Here is a 24,281-nt window from a genome sequence, read left to right as displayed (position 1 = left end):
AAGGCCGCATCGCTTCTCACACCGACGGCTTCTCGGTGCTGGCGGGGAGGTGTTTTCAGGGGCGCGGGACAGGGTTGGAAACCCGTGGGTGAGGTCCTGAGCAGAGACGCGGGCACTTTGGCCCTTGGGTACGCTCGCCTTCAAATTTAAGAAAGCAGCTCTTAATTCCGCACGACTTACACTGCACGAGGCCAAGGTGGATGGAGAAGACTATTGTCCTCTTCACCCCAAAAATATCAAAAAAAAACCCATGAATATGCCAAAGAATTGCGTGATGATAGCTCTGCACACCTGTAGTATTAGCATGGCAGTAGGACATCCCAGAGCCACGCTGCTGAAAAATTGTATTTCACGACATTAATTGCACCATCCCTTTTTTTTTCCCCTTTTACAACTCCCATTTTATAACTTAAAAAACATTTAATAGCCATCCTTCAGCTCGTTCCTTAAGATTAATACGTCAAAACAGAAACACCGGGGAGTATGCAATGAAGAAAATAATCCTAAAACCCCCTTTGGCTGAATTTAATATCTATTAGAAGCCTTAGTCACGATGGAAATGTATTTATAACCGCAAACCTCCAGTAAATTATCTTAACAGCCTCTAGCTGTTGCTCTGATGGCCAAAACAGCGCAGTAAATTATCAGCTCACCGTACAAAATTACACGCGTGGCTATTACACCGCGTTTCAGCCCCAGCCACTCCAAATCGGGGCGAGATTTCCTCTCGCTGCCCAACCGAGATCACCTCCCGGCACAGACGGGTGCACCGAAACAGGAGAAAATGCCCTGATTTGTGCCACAAACCTTCTGCCAAGCCCCGGAGGAGAGCAAGGGCTCGGCTTTCCCCCTCCTCTCCCACGTCTGATGGACTTTCCGCTCGTCTGGCAGCGGGGCTGAGTTGTTCAGCAGGCTGAGTTCCCTCCTCGCCTCGTCCCGTCGACTTCCAGGCAAGAAAAACCTCAGAAACACCTCGAGTAGAAGACCCAAGGAGGAGATCGGACCAAAGGATGGTGGTGGCTGGCTCCCAGCTCTGTGCCGGCCTTGTTGCAGAGCCTTAAAGAGTCACTTAATGCCCGAACGCTTCCATTTCTACGATGCTATGATTTTATTTCCTATTTCCAGGGACAGCAAAGAGCAACCCGGTGGCACAAATGCGTTTCCTCCTTCAGAAACCCACTGGATGCCCAACCCGACCCCAATCCTTGGCTAACCTGGGATGTGCAACGCTGAAATCCTTCCCGTTCGCACCTCGCATCAGTGCTCTGACGCCAAACCCCTCGCATTTCCAGGTTAGATGGACGGATATTTGTGAGAGAGCTGAAATTGCAAGGGCTGAAACGTCGGGGAAAGGAAATAAACCCACGCCTAGCCCACGCCGATGGCCTTTGGGTACGAAAGGATGATTAGTCAAGCCTTTCACCTGCTTTTGAAGGACAGAAATCCAGCAGAAGGTTTTCACCAGGCCCTTCCATGCTGGAAAGGGAGGTCAAAACCTAAATCGGTCCTGCTGCTTTAGCAGTCCTGCACGCAGCAGAGGAGCTGTAACCCCAAACAGCTCGGCCCCAAACACGTCGTGCTGGCTTCTCACCTCCCATCACAGCCCCAGCTACGGCTGGTTAGTGGGAGGCTTCAGGTACAGAGAAACGCAAAGAATGGGCTTTAAAAGTTCTTTTTTATTGCAATCACAAATGCAAATCGTGAAGCTTCTCATCCCCAAGGGGCGCTGCGCCGATTTACTGCTAAGACGAGCAAATTGCTTGATTTCGAGGCGAAGCCTCAGCCAAGACGTTTTGCGAGTGGTTAAGACAAGGGCCCGATGCTTTCAGGCCCTCCCTTGGGTTTGGTTTCAATGAGGGGGGGATAATCCAGGAACTCACAAGGCAGATCTGGGAGCCACTCGGTGCTGATCTAATTCTGGATCGACGCGAGGTGGGATCTCTCCAAAACGCCGGTGGAGGTAGCTCCACCGCCAGGAGAGGCCCGGCCTCGACTGGCTGAAAGCTCAGCACACCAAATTCGCTCCTTTTCAGTGTTTTTTTTTTTTTTTTCGCAACATCAGCTTCTGCCGTGGCAGGTACTCGCATCGCTCACGTCTCACCTCCTTTAAAAGGCGTAAATTCAGGCTGGGAAGGAGGAGGTGTTTCTCCCCCGTCACACACGCACAGCGGGGGCACAACTTGCTGGTGGATGCAGAGACAAAAAGATCTCACAAGCCCGGACGCCTGTGACCGGCTCCCTTTCTACAGGCGGTGCCACGGGGGCAGAAATGCCCCGATCTCCTCCCCTGAGCACAAAAGGGGCTCTGAAGTGGATCCAGGAGCGCGTCTCCCAGCCCGGACACACCGTCGGGGACTGCACGCCTCGTGTCCAGCCCTGGGACCGGAGCCTGACGTGTTCTGGTGATGTGCCAAGTGCGTTGGGTCCAGGGGAGAAACCCATGGGGTGCTCCCGTAGGAACCCCCCCGGCAGCCCAGCCGAAATGCTGGGACCCCTTGGCAGCCCCGCGCGCTTTTATCGGGGCGCTCCCTCGTTGGGTTCCCTCCGAAGGTGGCCGTCCCTCGCCGTTTCGGAGCCCGGTCCCGTGCAGCTTTCCCAGGCTCCTCATCGCTCTCGTCGCCTTTCTCCGAAGGCTCCGGTGTCAGGGGTCCACCCACGCACATTTCTGCGGGATCAAGTCCCGATTGCTGGCAGGAACGTTCCCCGCGCCGGCCTGCCTCGCTCTGCGCACGGGCTCAAACCTCGGCTCCCGTTTTCCGGGCTCAAACCTCACCCCGTCATTTCCAGCCCCCTCCCGGGTCCACCCCGCATCGCTTGACAGCACCTCCGCCTGCTTGGCGCAGCCGTAAGACCCCAAGCCGCGCGCTCCTGGTGCTCCCCACATCCCTTCTACTTCTTTTTTCTTCATTTTCTTTATTTTCTCTCTACCCCCCCCCGCCCCGGCAGCCAGCAGCGATCACAGACCGCTCCCTGTCTGCCGCTGTGGATGATATATGGCCGTGCTGGAGGTAGGGATGGGCTCGGCTGCCAGCTCCGCTCCCCTCTCTCCTGCCACCCCAGCCCCGCGCCCTGACCCCAAAACAATGAGCCCTTCTATTCCCCCCTCGCCCCGTGGAAACTCCGCTCCGCCGTTTACGGGGGCAGGAAAGGGAGAACACAAGCCTCAAGCCCTCGATTCTTCTTCTGTCAAAGCAAATGCCCTTTTTTTTTTTTTTTTTTTTTTTTTTTTTTCCCCGGGAGCTTCCTATCTGGAGGGGGTTATTTGGGAGCGACACAGAGAGCTGCACAAGACCCGGAATCAAAGGAGCTGTGTGCGGGGTGGATGGCATGAAGCTGGGTGGCTATTTTTTGCCATCAGTAAGCTGGAACGGGTGTTTGTTAGGTCTGCCCCTTCCCGCGCTGGATGGCTCGCAAGCCCACAAGCCCAACGGAAGGAGATTTGGGTGTGAAGTGCTCTATATAGGGCCGCTGGGCCAGGCTTGGCAAGCGAGAGGCAACCACGGAGCACCAAAGCCCTGAGCTACGCTAGGTACTAGGTCTTAGCATCGTAGATTCATGGAATATCCCGAGTTGGAAGGGACACACAAGGATCACGGGATCGTCGAGTCCCTCTTCCCTTCTCCACGGGGCGCTCTGCAAGCCAAGAGCAGCTGGGGAGCAGGCAGGACCCAGGGATCTCCCCTACAAACCCAACCAAGCAGAACCCAACCAAAAGACACTTAAATAACGCGCGCACAGGGTACAAGAGGGGCAGATGGACCCAAATCGCAGGCAAAAGTAACAGAGGCGTAGCAGCAGGCAGCGCTGGCCCTACGACACCCGAGGGATACGGCCCTCGAGGGACGAAGAGTCAGAAAACGTCGTCGTGCCACGAGGGAAGAGGAGGGAAAGGCAGCTTTACCAGCCTGTTTTGGGAAGGAGACAATCCCCGCTCGGGTATTCCCTCCAGTGGCAGAGGAGTTTATTTAGCAAGTCAACCGACGTGCCGTGGCAGCGGTACCAAAGCCCGCGGGGACGGTCAGAAAGTCAGGGAGGAACCCGAAGGGGCGAGGCAGCAGCTGGGAGCATCAGCAGAACGTAATCAGTGAGGATCTGCGAGATTCGGAGAGCACAAATCTTCGCCTCAAATGTTATTTCCATCTCGCCATATGGACGCGGGAGCTGGAACGCCACCAAGGAGATGTCTAAATGCCTTCCAAAGCAAACGCCTTTGGAAAATACCAGGTTTAAGTGGAATAAAGCTGCACGACGAGCGCTGCGATGCTGTCGGGACGGCATCCGAGAGTTACCCGGGAGACGCGGTGGAAAATATTTCAGGTGCCCAAAAGGTGCTGGGAAGCAGCGGAAACGAAGCAAAACCAAAAGGCCGGGCGGAAGGGATTTGTGCGAATGGTTTACAGGAAAAACAGAGACCGAGCACGCAGGACTTGAACCTTCAGAGGCCGGGAGAAAGAGAGACCAGAGCAGGCGGAGATGGAAAAGCTTTCCGAGCGATGGAAAGGAAGGAGAGATTCAACTGCTTAACGCAGAAACGTCTGAGTGCTGTTCTCAACCGGCCCTGATTCGAAGCCAGACCGGAGCTGTAAATAAAACCGCCCCAGTGCTGGCCCAGGAGCGAACCTCCCCTCCCGGCCAGGCACCGGGGCCGGGTGAGAAGTTTCCCGTTTGGACGGGGACGTTCGTTTCGAGGTACGAGCGCAGCGCAGCCTGACGCAACCGCTCCCAGCTCCTTCCGACCTCCTCCAGGGAAACGGTGAGAGCTCACAAGAAGGGAACTGAAGACGAGAGAGGACGAATCCAGAGCTGAAATCCCCCCACAGGTTGCCGGCGTCAAATTATTCCGGATTCACTGGAGAAAACAGGCCCCGCTGGCTGCAGCTCGCGGCACTCACATTTCCCTGCCGTCCTCTGAAGGCACGGCTCGCAGCCTGGAGCCGACTGCGAGCTTTTCTCAGACCCAGGCTGATTTTGGGCGTTTGTTGTTGTTTTATTTGTCTCCTCGCTTTCCTGCAACGCGGCGCACGTTTGAGTCGCTGCCTGGCCAGACGTGACGGACGACGGAGGCACGACCGCGCAGACCGGACGGCGCGGGTCCGCAGGCTGACCTTGAGGAATTCCTCCTCGGCCATTTAACGCCAAGCTTCTGGGTGCCGGCGTGGCTGCCTCGAGGCGCGCGCGTGCCCTGGGTGCTCCTCCAGCCCTCGGGCCTCTCCCCGCGATCCACGCCTTTGCCTTTTCGGTTGCTAATTGGGAACGAGCGAAGGGACGCAGCACGCCGACCGCATCCTGCGGCCTCTCCCCTTCCCTGCTGCTGTTTTCCCCCGGATAACCGCAGAGGCGGCGGCGAGGCATTCGGGCGCTGGTCTGATTTATCCAAAGTCAGGCTGAAAAAGCCCTAAAGGAACCCCCCCCCCTAGGTTTTTCCTTCTCGAGCTACTCTTCTAATTTAAGCAGCCTTACAGGACGGGCAGCCATCGCTAGGCTGCAGAGAAAACGTCGCAGACCTCGCAGCGTATTCACCCACGCTGCCTGACGGCGACGGGTGCCACCATCGGTGCTGCTCGGGGACCCGCAGCAGAGGTGCAGGATGCTCCAGGAGCTTTTTTGGGGGATGCTCGGCAGCTTCGGGAGCCTCCCTGGATCCAAACGACGTGCCCGGCCGTGCTCCCGATGGCTGCGGAGGCAGCTCCGGGCGAGGAAATCACGGCAGCCCGTGTTTCCGCGAGGCCTCCCGGCCAAACGACACGTCTAGGCGTGGCGCGATTAAAATGCCGTAAAATCACCCAGCCGAGGGACGGTGTGGGATAAAAGGGTGCTGCTGCTCCTGGCCGTAACCTCTTTTGGCCCAGATCCCTGGGAGGATGGGGCTGTCCCACCGAGGTGGGATGAAAGGGGAAGGAGGGACCATGTGGAACAGCAGAGACAGCAGCTCAGAAACCCGTTTCAGCTCTGTTGATGCTCACCCGGCAGTAAATCGAAGTCTCTCCTCCTCACCTCTCCCTCCTCCCCAGACAGGGACGCACAAAATCCGCAGAGGCAGCCCCTCGGCACCGCAACAGGGCAGCGGGATCTCAGGAAGCCCTGGCTCAGGCAGACGCCCTAAAGCCGAGCCCGGTTCCCAGTCGTGGGATGACCCCGAACACGAGCGCAGCCAAACCACTGCCTCGCTCCCTGCCTCGGTTTCCCCACCCGGACCGGACCCCTCAGGGCAGATGCGGCCTCGCTGAACGCCCAACGCCAAGCGCGGCGAGTCCAAGCCCTGGTTTCCTCAGCTGCTGCTGTCATCCAAAGAAATAATGCTCGCTCTGCCTTTGAGTCACTACTATAAATTATGTGCTTCGGTCTGGTAAACACTATTACATCACCTCTCGCATCCGACACTCTCCAAAAGAAAAAGGAAACAAAAAAAAAAAAAACCACCACACGACAGGGTTCCAGTAGGTTTCAGTATCGCTTCTGCTCTCTTCCAAGAAGAAACGAAGCCAGCTTCCTGCTGCACTTTCCTCAAGGGCTGTTTGTTTCTGAAGTCCCGACCTGTTTTCTGCCACCGTCGGTCTCAGACTTAGCCAGGAGCATCGGCTGGCTCAGAAGCCGTGACACGGTCACGACAGAGAGCTGGGGATTCAGTGGAGGTGCCTTAGCAGGGGCAGAGCAGGAGGCAAACACGGCGCTTCCGCTCCCTGCGCGCCCCCGGAGCACCTTACCTCCGCCGGGTGACCCTAGCGCTGGCATTTTCTCCAGCCAGCTCTTGGAAAATCTCCAAAAACGGGTGCTGCGAGAAGCTGGTCCTCCGCACCGGGACCCTCGGAGCGGAGAATCCCCCCCTAAATCCCCCCACCTGAATCTCCAGCGCCGCTTTGCGCTCGCCGCCCCTTGCTTTGCCGCCCCGTGCCCTCCCGGACAGCCCCGCGAGGAGCTGCAGGCGCTCAGGATGCGTGCACGGCCTCGAGGACCCCATCCGACCGCCCCCGGCAGGTGTCACCGTCCCTGCTCCCGGCACAGCCGCCCCCGAGAGAAGGCTGCAGGGAAGAGGCTGTGAGTTTTGACTCATCGGGCGGCGGCGACGGAGCCGGGCAACGAGTCGGAGAGGGAGCGCGATCTTTGCGCGGCGGCGGCGTTGCACAAGAGAGGTGGTGCCGCGGGAGCGCCGGCGGCCGCTGCCCTCGCGAGGGAAAAAAGGCAACCCTCGGACCTGCCAGCCCTTCTCCGGCGCAGCAGCGAGGCTCGGCCCTCCTCTGAACCACGGGGACGGGGGCTAAAAGCCGCCCGCCGGCCCTTTTGAATCGGGGCCGGGGGGATGAGGCGGGAGGAGCAGGGCGCAGCAAGGCGGCTTGACAGCTGGGACAAGGCGCAAAGCCGCCCAGCTCGGGGCTGTCGAAACTTTCCGCAAGGAGCCGCTCCGTGCTGGGTCGGAGGGCTCCAAAACCTCTCCCCTCGCAGCTTTTCCTGACGCTTCTCTCCCTCGCTGCAGCTCCAGCCCAGCTCTTGTTGGCCGCGGAGAGCGGTTTGCTCCCTGCCCCTTCGCAGCTACCTCCGGCACGGTCGGGGGCTGCTCCTTCTCCTTTCAGCCCTCTCGTCCCCAGACTCAACAACCTCACCTCCTCCCGTCTTTCCATGCTTTCTAGGCTTCTGCTCGGGTTTTGGTGCTTTTCTCTGCAACCGTTCCCGATTTTCGGCAGAGGGGAGCATCCCACGTGGGGATGCTGAACACGCCAGCTGCCCGTACAGCTTCGCGGAGAGAAGAAAAAGAGGAGCTCGCTTTGCTCGACAGCCATGTCTTGTCTCACAGAGTTAAAGAACATCCTTCCTTCTCCTCCTGCTCTAAAACTGCACCCCGATTACCCCGTACCCCACGCATTTGGGCAGCCCAGGACGTCCCCGCACCACCGGTCCCACTTCTGCCCCCATCCCACGCCCTCACTCAGCGAGGACACCCTAGGGAGGGACACCGAGGACCCTTCGGGGGCCAGAAGAAGCCCTGGTTAAACCAGCTGGGGGGAAGCACTGAGGGATTGTAAAACCCGTGCAAGACACGAAGGGTTTGGTTTTGGCACAATTGCAGCTGCGCATCTTGGCCAGCCAGAGAACACGACGACGTGGGGGTACGCAAACACGCAGGCGAAACGCGGTGGTTTGATGACGGGAGGTTACGAGCCCCTCCACGACCACGGAAGTTATTTTTTCACATTGTTTTTCTACCAGACAGCCCACCCCGAGCCCCACCATGCTGGGCACGAAGAGGACTCAGCCCTGGGGAACCGACAGACAAGACAGACAGACAGACAGATGCAGTGGGAGAGCACCAGGAGATGGTGGGTGAGCGCAGGGCGGCACAACCCGCGCTGGTCTCGGCTCATCGGTCCCACAACCGAAGCCAAGGGGGTTGTTTAGGGACCTGATTTTTTTTTTTTTTTAATTATTTTTTGCATGGGTGTTTTAAGGAGGAGCCAGGAGAATTAAAGGGCAGCTCTGGGCTTTGCGGCTGCGCATGAGGAGACCGTGCATGGAAGTCAGGAGGGGAGAAGGTACAAAAGCGCCTGAAAAACATAAAAATAAAAATAAAGCTATCCAACGACGGAGCACGGCATCTTGAGCAGATGCAAGAGGGAAGCTGGTATTTTGGTACCTCCGCTGCTTCTGACCTTCAAACGTCTTGTTGGCTTTTCCTACCAGCACTGGGGTAACATCTGTGGGGCTCATCCGAGCCAAACCGCCTGTGGTCCCAAGACCTTAGGTCCCAGGATCGGATTCGTAGCAAAGCAGAAAAGAGGCAGGAATGATCTGAACCTGGAAGAGCTCATGGTTGGCTTGGGTGAACATCACTCAACGGGAGAGAAAGTCCTGAGCCCAGCATTGCCCGCGGCATCACGCACACCACGGGCAGGCCGAGCAGGCCCTGCAGTGGATGCGGGTGAGCAGCCCGTGGGGACGTGAGAAAGAAAAGCCGGCACCCTCCCCTCTTGCCAAAGATCTCCTTGAAAAGTAAAACCAAAACAAAGCCGGGCTTACAAAAGCACGGCGCTTCCAAGGGCAGTTTCAGCAACACACCCATGCGCAGACACGCACAGCTGAAACGCGCTTGTCAAAAAAATAAAAAAAAAATAAATCCATCATCTGCCCTGTGTCAATACAGCTGGAGCAGGAACTTCAAACCCAATTAGCAGCATCCTGCAGCTTGAGATTCCTCCTTTGAGGTCTCCAAGCCGAATATAAACCAAAGGCACAAGGCGAGAGGCAAAGCCTTCCTTTTGAAGCCGTACAAAAGCCGGCGTAACGCTGCGGCGGCCTTTTGTGGGTGGAAACCCAAATGCGACCACGTGGTTTTGGGGCACATCACAGAATCACAGAATCATCTAGGTTGGAAGAGACCTCCAAGATCACCGAGTCCAACCTCTGACCTCACACTACCAAGTCCTCCACCAAACCATATCACTAAGGGCTACATCTAAACGTCTTCTAAAGACCTCCAGGGATGGTGACTCCACCACCTCCCTGGGCAGCCCATCCCAACGCCTAACAACCCTTTCAGTAAAGAAGTTCTTCCTAATATCCAACCTAAACCTCCCCTGGCGCAACTTTAGCCCGTTCCCCCTCCTCCTGTCACCGGGCACGTGGGAGATGAAGACAGGTTGCACGGGACCAGCACCACCAGCCTCGGACTCCCACCACTACCAAGGGAACCATTCGACCACCGCGTGCCGCGGTTATCAATGGCCATTCATACTAATATATTAAAAAAAAAACAAGGGGGTTGGGAGGGATACGGCCCAAACTACAAATCTGGTGCTGACGCAGGAAGGCTGGGCGAGCGGCGTGACTCGGGGGAAGTCCCACTGGCCGCGAGGAGCAGAGATCCCCTCGAGGTCCATCTGCCGAGCTTCCTGCCCCGCGGGCGCTGCGTGGGACGGCCGGGAGCATCGCGGCCACGCTTCCTCCGGCCGAGGGGGGGGGTGGCTAAGGATGTTTTGAAAACATAGGTGGCTCGCGAGGCGCTTTGGGATGCAGCCGGCTGAAAAGCAGCCTGATGCCCGGCGGTAATCAGCGCTCACCGGCGGCGCGTCACGCCCCGGCGGACAGCATTTTAGCAGATTTATTCGGCTCCTGCTGGAATGCCGGAGCACAAGGTGGATATTCAGCGGGCGATGTGAGCGCCCTTTCACGGGGCAGATGCCGGGGAGCTAATGATGTTTGATGAGTTAAGGCCACCGGTGACTCAGGATCGGCAATTAGCTGATTTCTGCGGGAGGAAGGTGCTTTGCTCCATTAAGCTAAAAGCATCCTCTACAGTTCAGCATGCACAAAGTCATTCTGTCCGCCGCCCCGAAAGCCTGCCCGCGCACGGCAGGGTTTGGATGTTTCCCCCCTGCAAACGGACGGTTTTACCTTTTGTCTCGGGATATTTTGGGGCCGGATTGCCTCCCAGCTCCACACCCTAGCCATCCCACAGCCTTGCGCTAACCCTCAAAGGGCGCGCAGCTATCGGGCTGGAGGCACCCGACGGGGACGGCACCCCTGAATGCCTATCGGGCCACCCCCATTTTGGATGGGGTGTTATCATAACCCCAAACCACAACCGCCCCCCTGACCCTACCCCGGTCCACGAAACGGGACGAGGGATGCCCACCGATCCCCAAAAAGCATCAGAAAGGATGATTAGGACGGAGCCCCCCCCCCCCCCAAGGAAGGGGGAGCATCCAGCCGGGCGGCCACCGGAGCAGGACCCCGGTGGGACGCGATGTGCCGAGTCATGGGGTGGCAGCTCTTTGGGGCCAGGCTCCCGGCGAGCCCGCGGCGAGGAGGAACGGCTTTCTCTCAGCCGGCGGGGACGGCGCCGGGGCTGGCGTTTGGACCCTTCTCTTTTACAACTTCCTTCCAAGTGTTTGATCCCCGCTTGATCGGGACACCGAGGGGTGACGATGGGGCTACTCGGACGTTGCCCCATGAATAGGATCGGCGGGCGGGGAGGGGGGAAGCGGCCGTTACGGGGTGCGGGGAGGGATCCCCAGGCACTTTACCTTTCCCCCCCGGGGACCAAAGGCACCCCAAAACCTCCCTTTAGGGGTTGCAAAGGGGTTGCCGACACCCCTCGGTGCCCCCCACAGCGGGGCCGAGCCGAGCCCCCCCCCCTCCAGCAGCAGGTGCACCCGGGCGGGGAGGGGGGGGGGGGGGGGGACTGTCCCAAAAGGGCCTCCCCCATCCCAAAGGGGCTGTCCCAAAGGGGCCACCCCCATCCCGAAAGGGTCCCCCCGACCCCACGACACTCACGTATCGCCTCAACTTCTTCTCCGGCGGCGACTTGCGGAGCCAGCCGGCGCACACCACCTCGCCCCCGCTCATCGCCACGGAGCCGGCCGCTGCCTCCCGGCCCCGAGCAGGAGGAGGATGAGGGCGAGGAGGAGGAGGAGGAGGGATGGAGATGAGGAGGGAGGGACTGGGGAAGGGGGGGCACACACACAACGAGCACCTCCCCCCCCCCCCCCCCCCTTCTCTCTCTCCCTCCCTCCCTCAGCTTCCAGCCGCGGCTGCGGGCGGGGAAGCAGGAAACCGCCTCCCGGCCCGGCTCTCCCCGCCTCCCGGCCGGCTTTAACAAAAACCGCCCCCCCCCCCCGGAGGCAAGGGGGTGCTCAAAATCCGCCCGGCAGCTCCCCGACCCCACAGGGGTTGCCCCGACCCCACAGAGGTTGCCTCAGGCCGGCCCTGCCCTCACGGAGCCCGGGGTGGAAACTTTCAGGGCCCCGCGGCCCCCCCCCCCAGTTTTGCACTACCCCCCCCTCCCAATTTTGCCCCTCTGATTTTGCGCTAAATCCCCCCTAGTTTGAAGGTTTGGAAACAGAAAGCCCCCCCGGGGAGGTTTGGACAAGGGTTTTGCCGAGGTTTGGAAGGAGAAAGCCCCCCCAGGGGAGGCCCAGAGAGCGCTCAGGGCCTGGTGGAGGAGATGAGGGTACCAGAGGGGTAGCAAAGAGAAAAAAAAAAAAAAAAGACCAAAAATCCCCCCCCCCCAAAGACAAAATCAAACTAAATAACCCAAACCCCAAAACAACATGAACATCAACAACATCAAAACAACATAAAACCGACATGAAAATCGATGATGTGCAGTCAGGGCCTGGCAGGGGAGATGAGGGTGTCAGAGGGGTAGCAAAGGGAAAAAAATGCCCCCCCAAAAACCCCAAACCAAACCAAAAACCCAAACCCCAAAACAACAAGAACATCGTCAACAACAAAACCCCATCAAACCAACACGAAAATCAACAACAGCAAAAAAACCATGAAGCCAAACCAAACCAATAAACCACGGCAGCGGGTTGTAGCAAAATCCCCCCCACCCTGAGGTAAAAAAAATAATAATAGTAATTGAGGGGAATCGATGAAAGCCTCATTTCTTATTTTTATTTTTTTCTTATTGATTTGTCAGTAACGGAGCAGCACCCGCTGGAAGGGGATCTGCCTGCCACCGGAGGACCCTCGTGGGGACCCGCCGTGTTTGGAGCTGCTGCGTGCGGTGCCCTGCTGGGATCAGCTCTCCCCTTCCACATCGGGAAACGCTGCGGGTTCGGAGGGGTGCCCCAAGCCCTGGCCAAGGTACAATGTCCCTCTGCAGCCCTGAGAGTAGGATCGGGCTCTACCCTTCCTTTTGCTCCATCCTTAAAAACAAAACCCTGGGTATGGCACCGGTAAAAGTTGTTTAGTCCCCGAGTCCCCTTCACACTGCACCTGTTTTGTGGTGGTGGTTTTTTTTTTAAAGGAAATACAAACTCCCAGACCTGCCTCTCTACGACAGCTCTGCCCCAAACCTGCTTGGGCACATTCAGTCATCCCTCCCTGCCTCAATTTCCCTGCCTTTCTGTCAGCTTGTCCAACCTCCGTGGGCAGGGACGGTCTCTCCTGGCGTGTTTGTGCTGTACCTGGTGCAATAACAGCTCCACGCTGGCTGGGTGCTCTGCCTATGACAAAAACCAATATATAAGGCTGCTGGAGCGGGGATCTTGCGTCACAAGCAGTAATTGCAGCTCGCAGTGCCTCTGGGAGGGAGGTATGGCACCTTTGTGCAAGCTGGGGACACAGCAGTTAGGCCATACGTTGTTTATCAGCTTTGCGAATATCCAACGGCGGGGAATAACCCCTTGAGGAACGAGGATATAATTTGTGAGGAATGTATTTTTTTTTTTTTCAAAAGCTTTTTTTTTTTTTTTGGCCAGGTTAAAAGAAAAAAAGAGAAGCTTCAACCTTTTCACTGCCCTGATCCTGTTCCTGCAGGTGCCAGCTATGGTCAGAGCAGCCCGCACACCCCGGCCATGCCTCACTCCATGTGCTGGAGCTGCACCAACGCACGCTGCGGGACAGCCCCCGTGTTACATCCATGGGGGAAACGGTGTCCTGGTGACCCTGTGCTCTGATCCCAACCTGAGAGACCTTCCCAAATTCCAGCACTCCTCCAGGGAGGCCGGAGACCTGCCATGGGTTTACAGAGACCTGACCGAGAGCAGAAGATCGCGATTAATACGCAGGTATCATGCAGAGCCACTCCGCACTGTATGTTAATGATTCACGGGCTAGGAATTTGCTCGTACTGACACAGATGCAAAGTGGTATCAATTTTAAAACCAGTTGCGGAGAACCCCGTCTGCATTTTTATGTTAACAACTTTCCCCACGCAGAGCCGAAACACTTCATTTGGGCCACAGCTGTTTAAAGCGATGCTCCGTAATGAGTATCGGGTGAATTGGAATGAGTTATTCTGCACGCTCCGTGACGGCCTTGGGGTTATTACCCTGCTCCCTGTCCTCTCCTTGCTCTCTACTCATCCCCTGTCCTGAGCCCAGCTACTGACTTGGTTATATCACCAGATCATATTTGATCGGTGTCCAAAACACGAAGCATCCCCGGGAATTCTTTTTTTTCACGCCTCTGCTGATGCCTATTCTAAAAGCCTGCTGCACGCACCTCAGCTCGCTGGCCCTTTTGGGTGGGAGATGGGTTGCGATTTCTGCACCTGTAAGCACGCTGCCAGCTCAGACGTGAGACAGAAGCTCCGTGCAAAAAATCGCTCGAAACAAAGGCGCTCTGCGTGAACGTGCACGCCTAACCCCGCCACGGCTGCGCTCAGAGTGGGGACAGCGAGTAAATCCTGGCGTCAGGCGGCCAGATTACTCGTGACCCAATGCATGTCGTGCTACAGCGCCTTACAGCGCTGGTGCCACTGAAAGCGTTTGGCCAGGAATACAAATATCGCCCCGGACGCCTCCAGGAGTTAAAGACGATGCACGTCACGAACGCGGCTCCGATCTGGCAGCGCTCGCACGCTCCCAACAGTTTTACCAACTTCAAGCTGTTCCTCCAGCCGGCGGCGGGGGGAGGCTGAACTCGGGCTGGCCCCAGCTGACGGCGTAAATCTCCGGAGTCGGAGCTAACAGCCAGCAGCCTGGCGGAAAGCTGAGAAAACCACAGCCCTGTGTTGGAAAAAAACGCGCCGAGGGAGTCAGACGAAGCGATGGAGAAGCCGCCTCTGCCAGCGGGAGCGACCGGAGGGGGACAGCAGAATTAGGAGGCATAGCTAGGGAGGAATTAAGAGGTGGAGCGTAAGAAACCGTGTTCCTCACACAAGGATGGGGTTCCAAGAAAAATCCCGCGTTTGGTGTGCTGGGATGCATGGAAAGGAGCTGCCCTTCCTCCTGCCGAAACCTTCCGGGGCTTTTTAATCACAGCCTTCACCGCGCTTCCTCGTTCTCGGCTGAAACCGAGATACACGTGTGAAAAAATCAGAACTTCAGGCAAACCGCAGTGCCCACCGAAGTCTCCTGCCGGCTCCCGATTTATTTCAATGAGCTGTGCCATCTGCTGGCCGAAGGGCGAGCTGCAGGCAGAGCACGTCCAACCTCGCATTGGGTTGCCGGTGCAGCGGGGAGGATGGAGGCAGGGGGCATTTCCTGGGGATTAGGGCCCGGCTGGCGGAATGCTTTGGGCTACTTACCCCAGCCAGGCTCTGATCCCTAGGAAATGCCCTGTACGGGGGTTAAAATAAACCTAAACACGCTGGGGGGGGGGAAAGAGGCTCTGAAAACCCGCCGCGCTGCCGGGTGCTACACGCCTGCTTTCCGATTCCGAGCGCACGCTCGGTCTCTTGAGATGCAGCTCCACGATGCGACCTGACTTTATCTTCACAAAACAGCTCCTGCAGCAGAGCTGGATGGAAGCGGCGCCTTTCATTTCGTCCAAACGTTTCAAGGTTAGGAAAAAAAAAAATAGTGATTCCTCTCTTTCAAGAAGAACTGGAGCCTTTTCAAGCTTCCTACCCCGCGTAAAAGAGCACAGCAAGCCCCCCAAAACAGCCGGCAGTTGAAGCCAAACCCCAAGCCAGTCCTTCCCTTTGTTGATAGGCAGCAGCTCCAGCAGCTCTGGCTGCTTTCCATGAGCAGGGGGAATATTAGCACAGGATGCTCTGATCAGATAACGAGACAGTTTGAAGCATCTTCACTACAGTGTTCTGGCAAAGACGGGGGCACCGGAGCTCTGATGCCTTCGTAGAGACTCAAAAAAGGGAAGGAGGTGACTCGGGGGCCAGCAGTGCTTGAGCTGCACGTGCACCCTTGGATCTGATGGTCCTGCAGTGATGGGAAAACAACGGGATGGGGATTAACAGGTCGCCCAGAGAGGGGCTGGGAGCTCCTCCTTGGTGCTGTGGCGCTGAGCCGGTGTCTGGATGCAGCCAGGGGATGCTTCCAGTCCTTGCACTTGAAGATAATTACATGGGTTTTCCTGCTCGGGAACCACGACCCAAGCTAAAGCCCAGTCCTGCTTCGACACTAAACCGGACCGTTCGAAATAATTTTGCGGGGAGCTGAGCTGGGACAAAATGCTACCGAAATACTTCCGAAATTTGGGCCCAGACAGAAGTTCTTCACGCTTGGTCCTTCCCTCTGGGATGGATCAGAGCTCTTTAAGCAAACACCTGACCCAGCTACAGTTTTGGCAGCGGCGTTTACCCCTTTTTCCCCCACTTGTGCTGTTTCCACCAGGGAAGAGCAGGAAACTGGGAATTTTCACATTTCCTTCGTTACCTTCTCAAGGCAGAAAACCATCGTAGCACTGCGTGGTGGAAGGAGCACCAGACAGCGCTGCAGACGTGGACGCTATTCTGATTTAAGCATAAAGACTGCTTCATCCTCATTTTTCCTCGTGTGACCACAATGGGAAGGACTCCGTCTACGGACATGATTTGGCACAACGGGGCTTTGACCGCAGCCGGGCCCAGGGCAAGCAACCATAAAACAAATCATAATAAAACGAGCAGGGAGAAGTCTTTGCCCGGCTCCCCTGCCTGTTTACCCGAGCCTGGTATCCTCTCACATCCTTAGGCATTACTTCAAGAGCAGATGGTGCTCTGTGGTAGAGCAAACGAGCAATTATCCTCCTGACACCCCGCGAGGCCTCCCCGCATGCGATCGCAAGAAGTTACTTCACCCCAAGCTAAGAGCTGTTGTCTGGCTTTTCAGCATAATTGGATGTAATCAAGTTTAATTTGGTCGGTGCAGTAACTCTGAAGACTTTTGTAACTGGATTACTGTCGGCTCAACGGTCATGTGCCATTATATTTGCTGGTCAAAACAGAAGCCAGAATAAAAACAGATGCTTTCCCCCCTGCTCCTCCTTCCAGCGGCACCCCTCCAGGATATGAGCTCGCGCTGCACAGTCACGGTAATGAACTAAAAATTCTATTAGAAGAAGGAAGTCGTTGCTGTCATATTACATTCAGGCCTCTCCTAGAAAGTGTAAATTATCTACTGTATGTATCTCTGTTTGTTTACAGTTGTAGACCACGCATAGCTTAGAGCTAAAAATACTGGAGCACAGATCTACGATGCGCACGAGCTTTGAGGTGTATAAATCTGATTATCCTTACGGTACAGATAGGGGAACTCAGACCACGCGCAGGAGTGAACGAGCCCCTCAGGTCCCATTTTCTGCCACACATCACCAGCCAAGAGAAAGGAACAACAGAATGCGGTGTCTATAGCAGATGCATAGATCTACTGCAAGTAAGCCACAGGTGAGAAAGGCAAATGTAACTAAGCCAGCAGCATAAAGCCCTTATTTTCACACCTTCCAGCTCCTACTGCTATTAACTTACCCAAGCAGCGTGTGAAAGGCTGTTCTCATCATGCTTTAGGACAAATTTTGCAAATTCGAGACCCTGTGGACCCTCGGATGCTGAGATTTAAGACCCGGTGATATCCTCCTGACCGATGCTGAGGCCAGACAAATGGAGACTGAAATGTACTTTTTTAACAGTGAAAATGTACTTTTTAAACAGTGAAAATATTCACGGGAACAGCGCATGGAAGAGAGAGGATCTTGTGGTTTCACAGCACTGTAGGCTATTCGGAGGCATAGGAAACATATTATGTTCCCGGCTAAAACGCCTATTGTCAGATAGGCGCCTCCTAAAAGTCAGCTCAGTTTTGAATTGCAGATAAACCATAAAAAGACCAAAGTGCAAAGAGACTTCTCCAAGATCAGCGGCAAAGCGACGTCTTCAGCTCCCAGTCCCAAATGCTGCGGAGCAGGCAGCCTCACGGCTGAATGCTGGTAGGCTGGAGATGCAGGCATACGCATCTCTGGTTTGGGCCAGATGGCTATTCTGAGTTTCTAATAATCTGGGAAATGAACGCTTCGTAATGTTGCATCTCGGAGGGCTCAGCACAAACTTTCTTCCAGTTTCCAAACCAGCACTGTTACAGATGGCACCAGATCTCGGGCGGGGATGGGAGTAACGCAGTGCTAAAAACTGCACGTGCTCCAAGGAGGCGGCAATGTAATCCTGCCAGGCAATCACCCGCCAAGTTCGTTAACAAATACGCTCACGGAATGGATTCAATACCTGCATCTCATACTTCCTAAATCACCATAAACAACAATAATTTATTAACACCATTAAAAATGGCATATGAAAGCGTTTTTAAGCCACTGCATAAGCCGAGCCCTCAGATTTCATTTGCATTGTACTTTGGGTTGAGTGAGTGGCGAAGTTCAAACACGTGGGGTTATTTATACGGAAAGCACACCCGTGCGTGTTTACGAAGAGGCACCCAAGGCACACACTCGCCAGCACTTCGCTGCTGTGCAGAGCCCCTTCTGTGACGCACCGCATGCTGTTGGGCAAGCCCGAACGCACGTGGTGGTTTATTTACATTAAACAACTGGAGAGGTCACTTCAAGTGCTTCACGGGGATGGCATCGCGTGACTCCAGCCCAGCAGAACGAGGCCTCATCAGCAGAAACGTTTGCTTTACTCAGGCGTGGGAGCCTCAAAATCTAATTCTGACTTTGCTTCCCTCTGTAGGCTCTGGCAGGTCCCTTCATCTGTCCCTGACTTCCCTGCGCTCACCTTGAGCATCATTTTTCTCACGGCTGCATGGAAAGCCCTGCTAGCGCGGACACGGAGGCCTTGGAGTTGTCTAGGGTGGGTGTTCAGCTGTCTCCTGCTTCCAGCAGCAGAGCAGCAAAGCTGAAGGACACACGGAAGATGGGAGACCTGCATCTCAGAAAAATACGCATCAGAAGCCTGCTTCACGTGGCTTAATCTGGCTTAATTACAACGCCAAGCATTTGGAGCCTGGGATCTTCAAAGGGCCACGAAGAGTACTGAATTAATGCTAAAAAAAAAAATCACTTTGGAAGTAAAGACACCATAGAATTACTATTGCACTGCCATCGTGTCTGTGAAATGAAATTATTTTCCCCCGTGGCTGGAAATCTAGCATATCTCTTGGAATTCATGGCTGATCGTACAGAGCGTCCAATATAGAAATGTGTTTACGTGGTTTGTCAAGGCTACCTTCCAGACCACACTGAGAGTTCCTCGGAGCAATTTGTGTCTTGTTTGCCAGCAACCCATATGGTTTGTTACTTCTGAAACTCTAGGCCTCCGTTATTACAGCATACGTGAGTATCGGTACATTAATCTGCTGAAGACAGTAAGAAAGATATACAGCTCTTGGTGAAGAGCAAAAAGCAAGAGCAGGCTTTGCAAAGAAAATTAAAAATGTACTCTGTTGGCTCCCTTAAATTATTCAGAAAAAAAAAATCAATTGTAAGAGTAATAAAAATAAACAGCAGCACTGTGAAATCCGTATTGCTCTATCTGAAAGGCCTCGGGACGTACAGGGATAGATAAAAATCACTGAAGCGAAGTCTAGGATCTTAGAAATGCCAAAAATGCGTTTGAAATCAGATCGGTTGCAAACATCCTGCCTTGCTTCTGGTGTGGCAGTGCACCCAAAGGCGGAGGGGAGTCTTGTGGGGAGGCAGTGAGCAAGGACTCCGTCTGTTTGGGTCAGTTCCATGGTTCTGCCACATACCTCGAAGAAGCTGCTTAATTGCTCCATGCCTCGATTTCCCGCAGTAGAAGTGTCAGCAGTAAGAGCAACAAGGATCCCGAAGTCATTTCACCCACATTTCACCCAGAATCGAGCCTACAGTTTTTGACAGAGCTAGTTTAAGTCCTTCAGACGGTCTCACAGTCTTGCCCCACTCCTGCCCTTCATGGGAAAGCTCTTCCTTCGCAGCATCTTTGCCTAACCTCGCGCGGCAGACATTGAGACCCAGCTGCAGGACAGATAAGAATACATGTCACGGCAGCAATAAAGCAATGGGAGCCGTAATTTCTTTGAACTCTGGGTCAAACTTCTTGTTAGCCAAGTCTATAAGAACTCGTACAGTAAATTACATACGTCTCTTTACCAGCAGGATCGTAAAATAAAACTTTACAATCCTTCTGAAGGTCACGGCTCGGCAAGAAACTATAAGATAAAACAATAAATTCACCCCCGAGACCGGTTTTCGTGGCTTCTCTAGCTTTGGTTAGATCTGAGGAAATTAGGACTTCGACAATCTTTATACAAAATCTTTCTTATTTCTCCTTTGGACCCATCTCCCAGCTCTCCCTAACGTAAGACAGAGGCTGAAACAACAGTAACAGCAAGTGTTACTGGTTTCAGCAGCAGCAAAGTCTCATTTATCTCTATACACACATTTAATGGGAACAATGACCAAAGTGTTTCTTGGCAAAGTAGTCCCTTTCTCCCCTGAAAGAAAAACACACCTATAAGCTATTTCCAAAACAACCAATATTAGTCCAGCAAACGAAACTGTACGTTAAATTTCCCATCAAAGTCTCGGCACTCCCTCGAGTGATGCTCTGTAAATTGCAACTGCTATTGAACAAACTGGAAAGAGGACCGCTGAGCTGGGCACCTCGGTGCTTCTCCCTCCTGTCTGGGGGCTTGAATGGAGGTAAGCCAGCTACAAACCCTACGCCAGCCTGGTCTGCTGACTCTTTAAGATCTGTCTGAGGGACAGACCTTTATTTCTGGGACTGTGTAAGTTAATACAGCAGCCCAAGATCCAGACACTGCCATAGTAACTCAACATAAATCCTAAGGAGAACAGCAATCTCTGCTGCTAGCTAAGGAGCACGTGTTTGCTCTCCTGGGAAGCCTGAGACGTGGTTCCGGTTCTGTGGGTATGATTTTCTTAATTAGATCCTGCACATAAAAATCTTAAGTTAAGGGATTATCTGAGGTTCTCGCAAGCAAAACCAGAAGCCTTCCTTTAAACGTTCTACTGAGAGGCTGGCGTTTGGCTGCGTGAAGTTTACGGCCCTGCTGTTTTATTCCCGGAGGTGTTGCTCTCCCATCCCTCTGCCCCAGCGCTGCAAACACAGACACAATAACCGATGACGCCGATTCTTTCCTCTGAAACTCAAAGTGAGGACAAACCTGAAAAGAGGCAGTGCCGGCTGCCGAGGAACTGAAACTGCAAAAGCTACTTACCGAGAGGATGCTAGCAGAGATCGTGCTGGTTACCTGGCCTCGAGAGCCGATTGCTTACAGCGCTGAGAACACCCCAATGCGAGCTACTGTGCTGTGGGTTCAGCTAAGGGATGAGTCCTGCGTGCAAAGAATAACAGCTTTTTATTTCAAGAAGTGTCAGTTTTTACCTGGCTTCGACTCTTGCCAGAGTGCAGCCTCTAAGCAGAGAAGTAGCAAGGAAATGGCTTCAATCTGTGAAACTCTCGGTGCGTTTCCCTGCCTACATGTCCCAGAGGAGCGACCTCCCCTGTCCTCCCGCTTAACTTCCTTTTCGTTCCGGGCCAGGAGCTTCAGAGGAAATAGATGGCATTCCACATGGAAATCCCAAAGAAAACACGTTGCATTCCTTGGCAATCCCAGCCGGTGTTACATACACGCAGCTCGAGGGGAACAACGCTCCCACCTCGCTGGGTACCTGCGAATCGAGCCGCTCACGAGACCATCGGTCATGGCATTAACCCCAAGCAGTATCATCGCACACGGGGTCTCGGCCCCTACCTTCTCCTCTCTCCCACCTTTAGGCAATGCCCCTAAGGACAGCCCTACCAACCCGCCCAGCATCTTGGAATGAAACAGAAGTACGTGCACAAGACGAGGGAGGCTGCTCTGCTTGGACACGCAGTCGGGAATGTGCCAAGAAGCGCGCCCTTGCCACATCTTGCTTCAAAATCTGCTGTCCTACAATGGCTACAACCAGGAAAACAAAACAAAATAAACCCTCTGACATTGCTTCATACACCTACCTACCCAAAGGTTCAACCTTTTCCTTCTGTCCTGCAACGATCTCTTTATCGAGGTGAAGAATGGAGGGCGGATCACACCAGCCCTCGGCTCTTGCAAGCTGTCACCTCATGCAAGGCCTCGATAACCTGTTTGAAACACTTCTGCCATCCTTCCCGGTAACTCGTGACTCACCCCACATCATCCCACGGCTTCTGGGCACCTGCCATTGTCTTCTCTTCTCCGCCTTGTTTTTCACCTGCCACTCTTTAGCCCCACCCGGCCCGTCAGATCTGGTATCTCACGGCATGGCCAACAACCTCCTGCACCTTCACAGGGTGGCCAAAAACCTCCTGCATGGGTGCTGACAACAATCTGCTGGTGCCAAACCCAACACATCCACCCCAGAGCTGCCGCAGGGATCAGAGCCGAGCTGACAGGGGAGATTTTGCCATCCATCTGCTCTGTTTTTAAGAGCTGGGCTTTCGGTTCAGGCACTCTCCTTTACAGCAGAACCAGTGGCTGAGGCTCTCAGTAAGGACACCTGCTAGCTGCAGGTTATTTAGGAACGTGGCATGGACGGGACTGTTGGTGGCTGTACTTTTTCCACATCTTTCTGCTGAGAGAATTCCAAACCAGAAATGCCAGCCATGGCATTTAGGACGGCTCCTTCAAATGGCAGATAGTTCAAATGCACAAAGGCACTCGGGCGTCTTATGCAGGAACTTCTCAGCGGTTTCAAAGGTGCTCGAACCCTTCCACGGAACCAGACTTACCACCTCGGGCTGTACCAGGAAACACAAACCAGCAAATGCACGGTTAACACCTGCCTAATCAAGCAGACGAAGGAGAAAATCTTGATATGCAAGGGATACCTCCGGGACTGCAACCAACAGCCCAAAGCAATGACCTCGCGGTGATCTTGTTTGCACGATCATTATACATAAGAGGCCCAGCCATGGACCAAACTGAAACACGGCAGGTGCCACGTTACATAAATCTGTATTTTTAGGTGCTGCAGGTGCAGTATTACGCAGCCTCACTGCAGAAAACTGGGACCGTGACGCTACCAGCCCAACACTATTTGATAACTGGTTTTCAATCTCTTTCATCTACTCGGAAGAAAAGTCTTCGGGGCTGTTCTGCAGCCACTTCACGTTCCGCATGCCAATTTACACGGGGTTCATTAGCAGTAAGGCTGTTACTTTGCTTTTTCTTCTTTATATATATATTGTTTTGACTGCAGCTGTCTTGGGCTCCACAGTAGTAAGCACTATGCAAATGACCAGTTGCTAGATGGTGCTAATTTAGAAGGGAAGAAGGATGCTGGAAACCCTCAGTTCAAGTCCCAAATAAACCACTTGTTTCCAGTTGCCTTGGGCAAGTCACTTGATCTGCCCTTAATTCTGTTTTCAAAACAGGAATGAATATTTCTTTACCTGGCAGGGAAGCTGAGAGCATAAACCCATTAAAGACTGCAAGGAGTTCAGATCCTACCGTGATAAACAATTACTTAATACATATGCAACGGCTGGCAGCATGTGTTGGTTGTTCCAAAATACACACAGAACTGCTCGGCCAGATGAACACATCAGATATTTTCTCGACGACAAAACAGCAAAGCAACAACAACAAACCGCCACAAAACTGCAAGTTGGCTTCAGAGGGATGAGCGTGCTCTCATCTAACTGAACGTTTCCTTCTGCTGTGAAGGTGTGCTTGCTCGGGTGCCCAAAGCAGGCACCTCCTGCAGAAGCTGCGTAACCAATTCGGGTCTACGCAGAAGGAAACATCAGCCAAAGAGGCTGGAGGAAACACCGTGATGCTGAGTGCCACGGCTTTCCGACAGAATAAGGAACCACGCAGAGTTACAAAACAGCCCAGTGTACACCTTTATTGATGATTCACAAAATCAAACATCGGCCATCTAATTCGCTCCGGCAGTTCCAGGACGACGTTTTTCCTTGCTAGGTCTGGCTGATTTTTCCAAGGTAAACAGGATTTGCTTTTAACTCGGGGTGGGGAGAATCACGCTGTACAGCTGTCATTTCGTAAGAGCAAAACGCATCCCAGCCGTGACAATACTTTGCAATTTTATAACACTCAATCTTCAAAGCACTGTGCAGGCATTTAATTAAAGCCTATTAAAGCCTCACAGCAGCCCTGGCTCCCAGTCCCTTTCAGGTCACACCTCCTTATTAATATTTCACATGAAACCCCCGCTACCTCCCAACAATACTGATTCAGTACTCCCATCACTCGTGCTAGTCTCAGGAGAACCTTAACCCTTTAGTTAAGGGTTTATTTATTTCTTATCACTCCTGAAATCACTGAAGACGTGAACTGCTATCAAATTAACCGCAGCTATGCTGCCATCATCTCACCAGAACATGTATTATTTTCAGTAAGCCAGTATTAAGTTCACGGAGAGCTTCGTGACACAAAAATCCTCTGCATTTCCCACTAAAACGCACCGTCCCATGCCCACATTACATACACGTGGCGACACCAGCAGTTTGCTCCCCTCGAGTCAGCTGCTGAGCTACAGCAGACAGGAGTGAGGGAACCTGGGGAAAGGAATAACGTCTTTGATGTTGTCAACTCCCAAGATGTACTGCAGGTAGCGTTCAAAGCCCATCCCGAAGCCTCCGTGGGGAACCGAGCCGAATTTTCGGAGGTCGAGATACCTGC

The 24,281-nt window shown here is 54.1% G+C and overlaps 2 protein-coding genes and 1 long non-coding RNA gene across 8 annotated transcripts in view; 1 reads left to right on the top strand and 2 right to left on the bottom strand.

The window, feature by feature from the left end:
• The window catches only part of GAB2 (GRB2 associated binding protein 2), a 97,252-nt gene extending 73,922 nt beyond the window's left edge, over nt 1–23,330 (bottom strand). For 2 of the 4 annotated variants that reach the window (XM_066989960.1, XM_066989961.1), the window contains exon 1: nt 11,266–11,479. In XM_066989960.1, the coding sequence (XP_066846061.1) occupies nt 11,266–11,337 (72 nt within the window). In that variant the 5' untranslated portion in view covers nt 11,338–11,479. Of the gene's footprint in view, nt 1–11,265; nt 11,481–20,831 lie in introns of those variants that run through there. The other 2 variants (XR_010828454.1, XM_013187318.3) reach the window with 2 other exon arrangements.
• On the top strand, nt 11,853–13,513 carry LOC136789647 (uncharacterized). Its single transcript, XR_010828455.1, has 3 exons — nt 11,853–12,332; nt 12,416–12,582; nt 13,200–13,513. It is a non-coding gene; the product is annotated as an uncharacterized lncRNA (long non-coding RNA).
• A 140-nt stretch (nt 23,331–23,470) lies between the features above and the next one.
• NARS2 (asparaginyl-tRNA synthetase 2, mitochondrial) overlaps nt 23,471–24,281 on the bottom strand; it is a 50,894-nt gene continuing 50,083 nt past the window's right edge. For all 3 annotated transcript variants that reach the window (XM_066989966.1, XM_048052847.2, XM_066989963.1), the window contains one exon: nt 23,471–24,277. In XM_066989966.1, the coding sequence (XP_066846067.1) occupies nt 24,133–24,277 (145 nt within the window). In that variant the 3' untranslated portion in view covers nt 23,471–24,132. The remainder of the gene's footprint in view (nt 24,278–24,281) is intronic.

The sequence above is a fragment of the Anser cygnoides genome, chromosome 1 (assembly GCF_040182565.1).
Source record: "Anser cygnoides isolate HZ-2024a breed goose chromosome 1, Taihu_goose_T2T_genome, whole genome shotgun sequence".
NCBI lineage: Eukaryota > Metazoa > Chordata > Aves > Anseriformes > Anatidae > Anser > Anser cygnoides.
The sequence above is the reverse complement of the archived record's forward strand: the minus strand, read 5'-3'. Positions and strand labels throughout refer to the sequence as shown.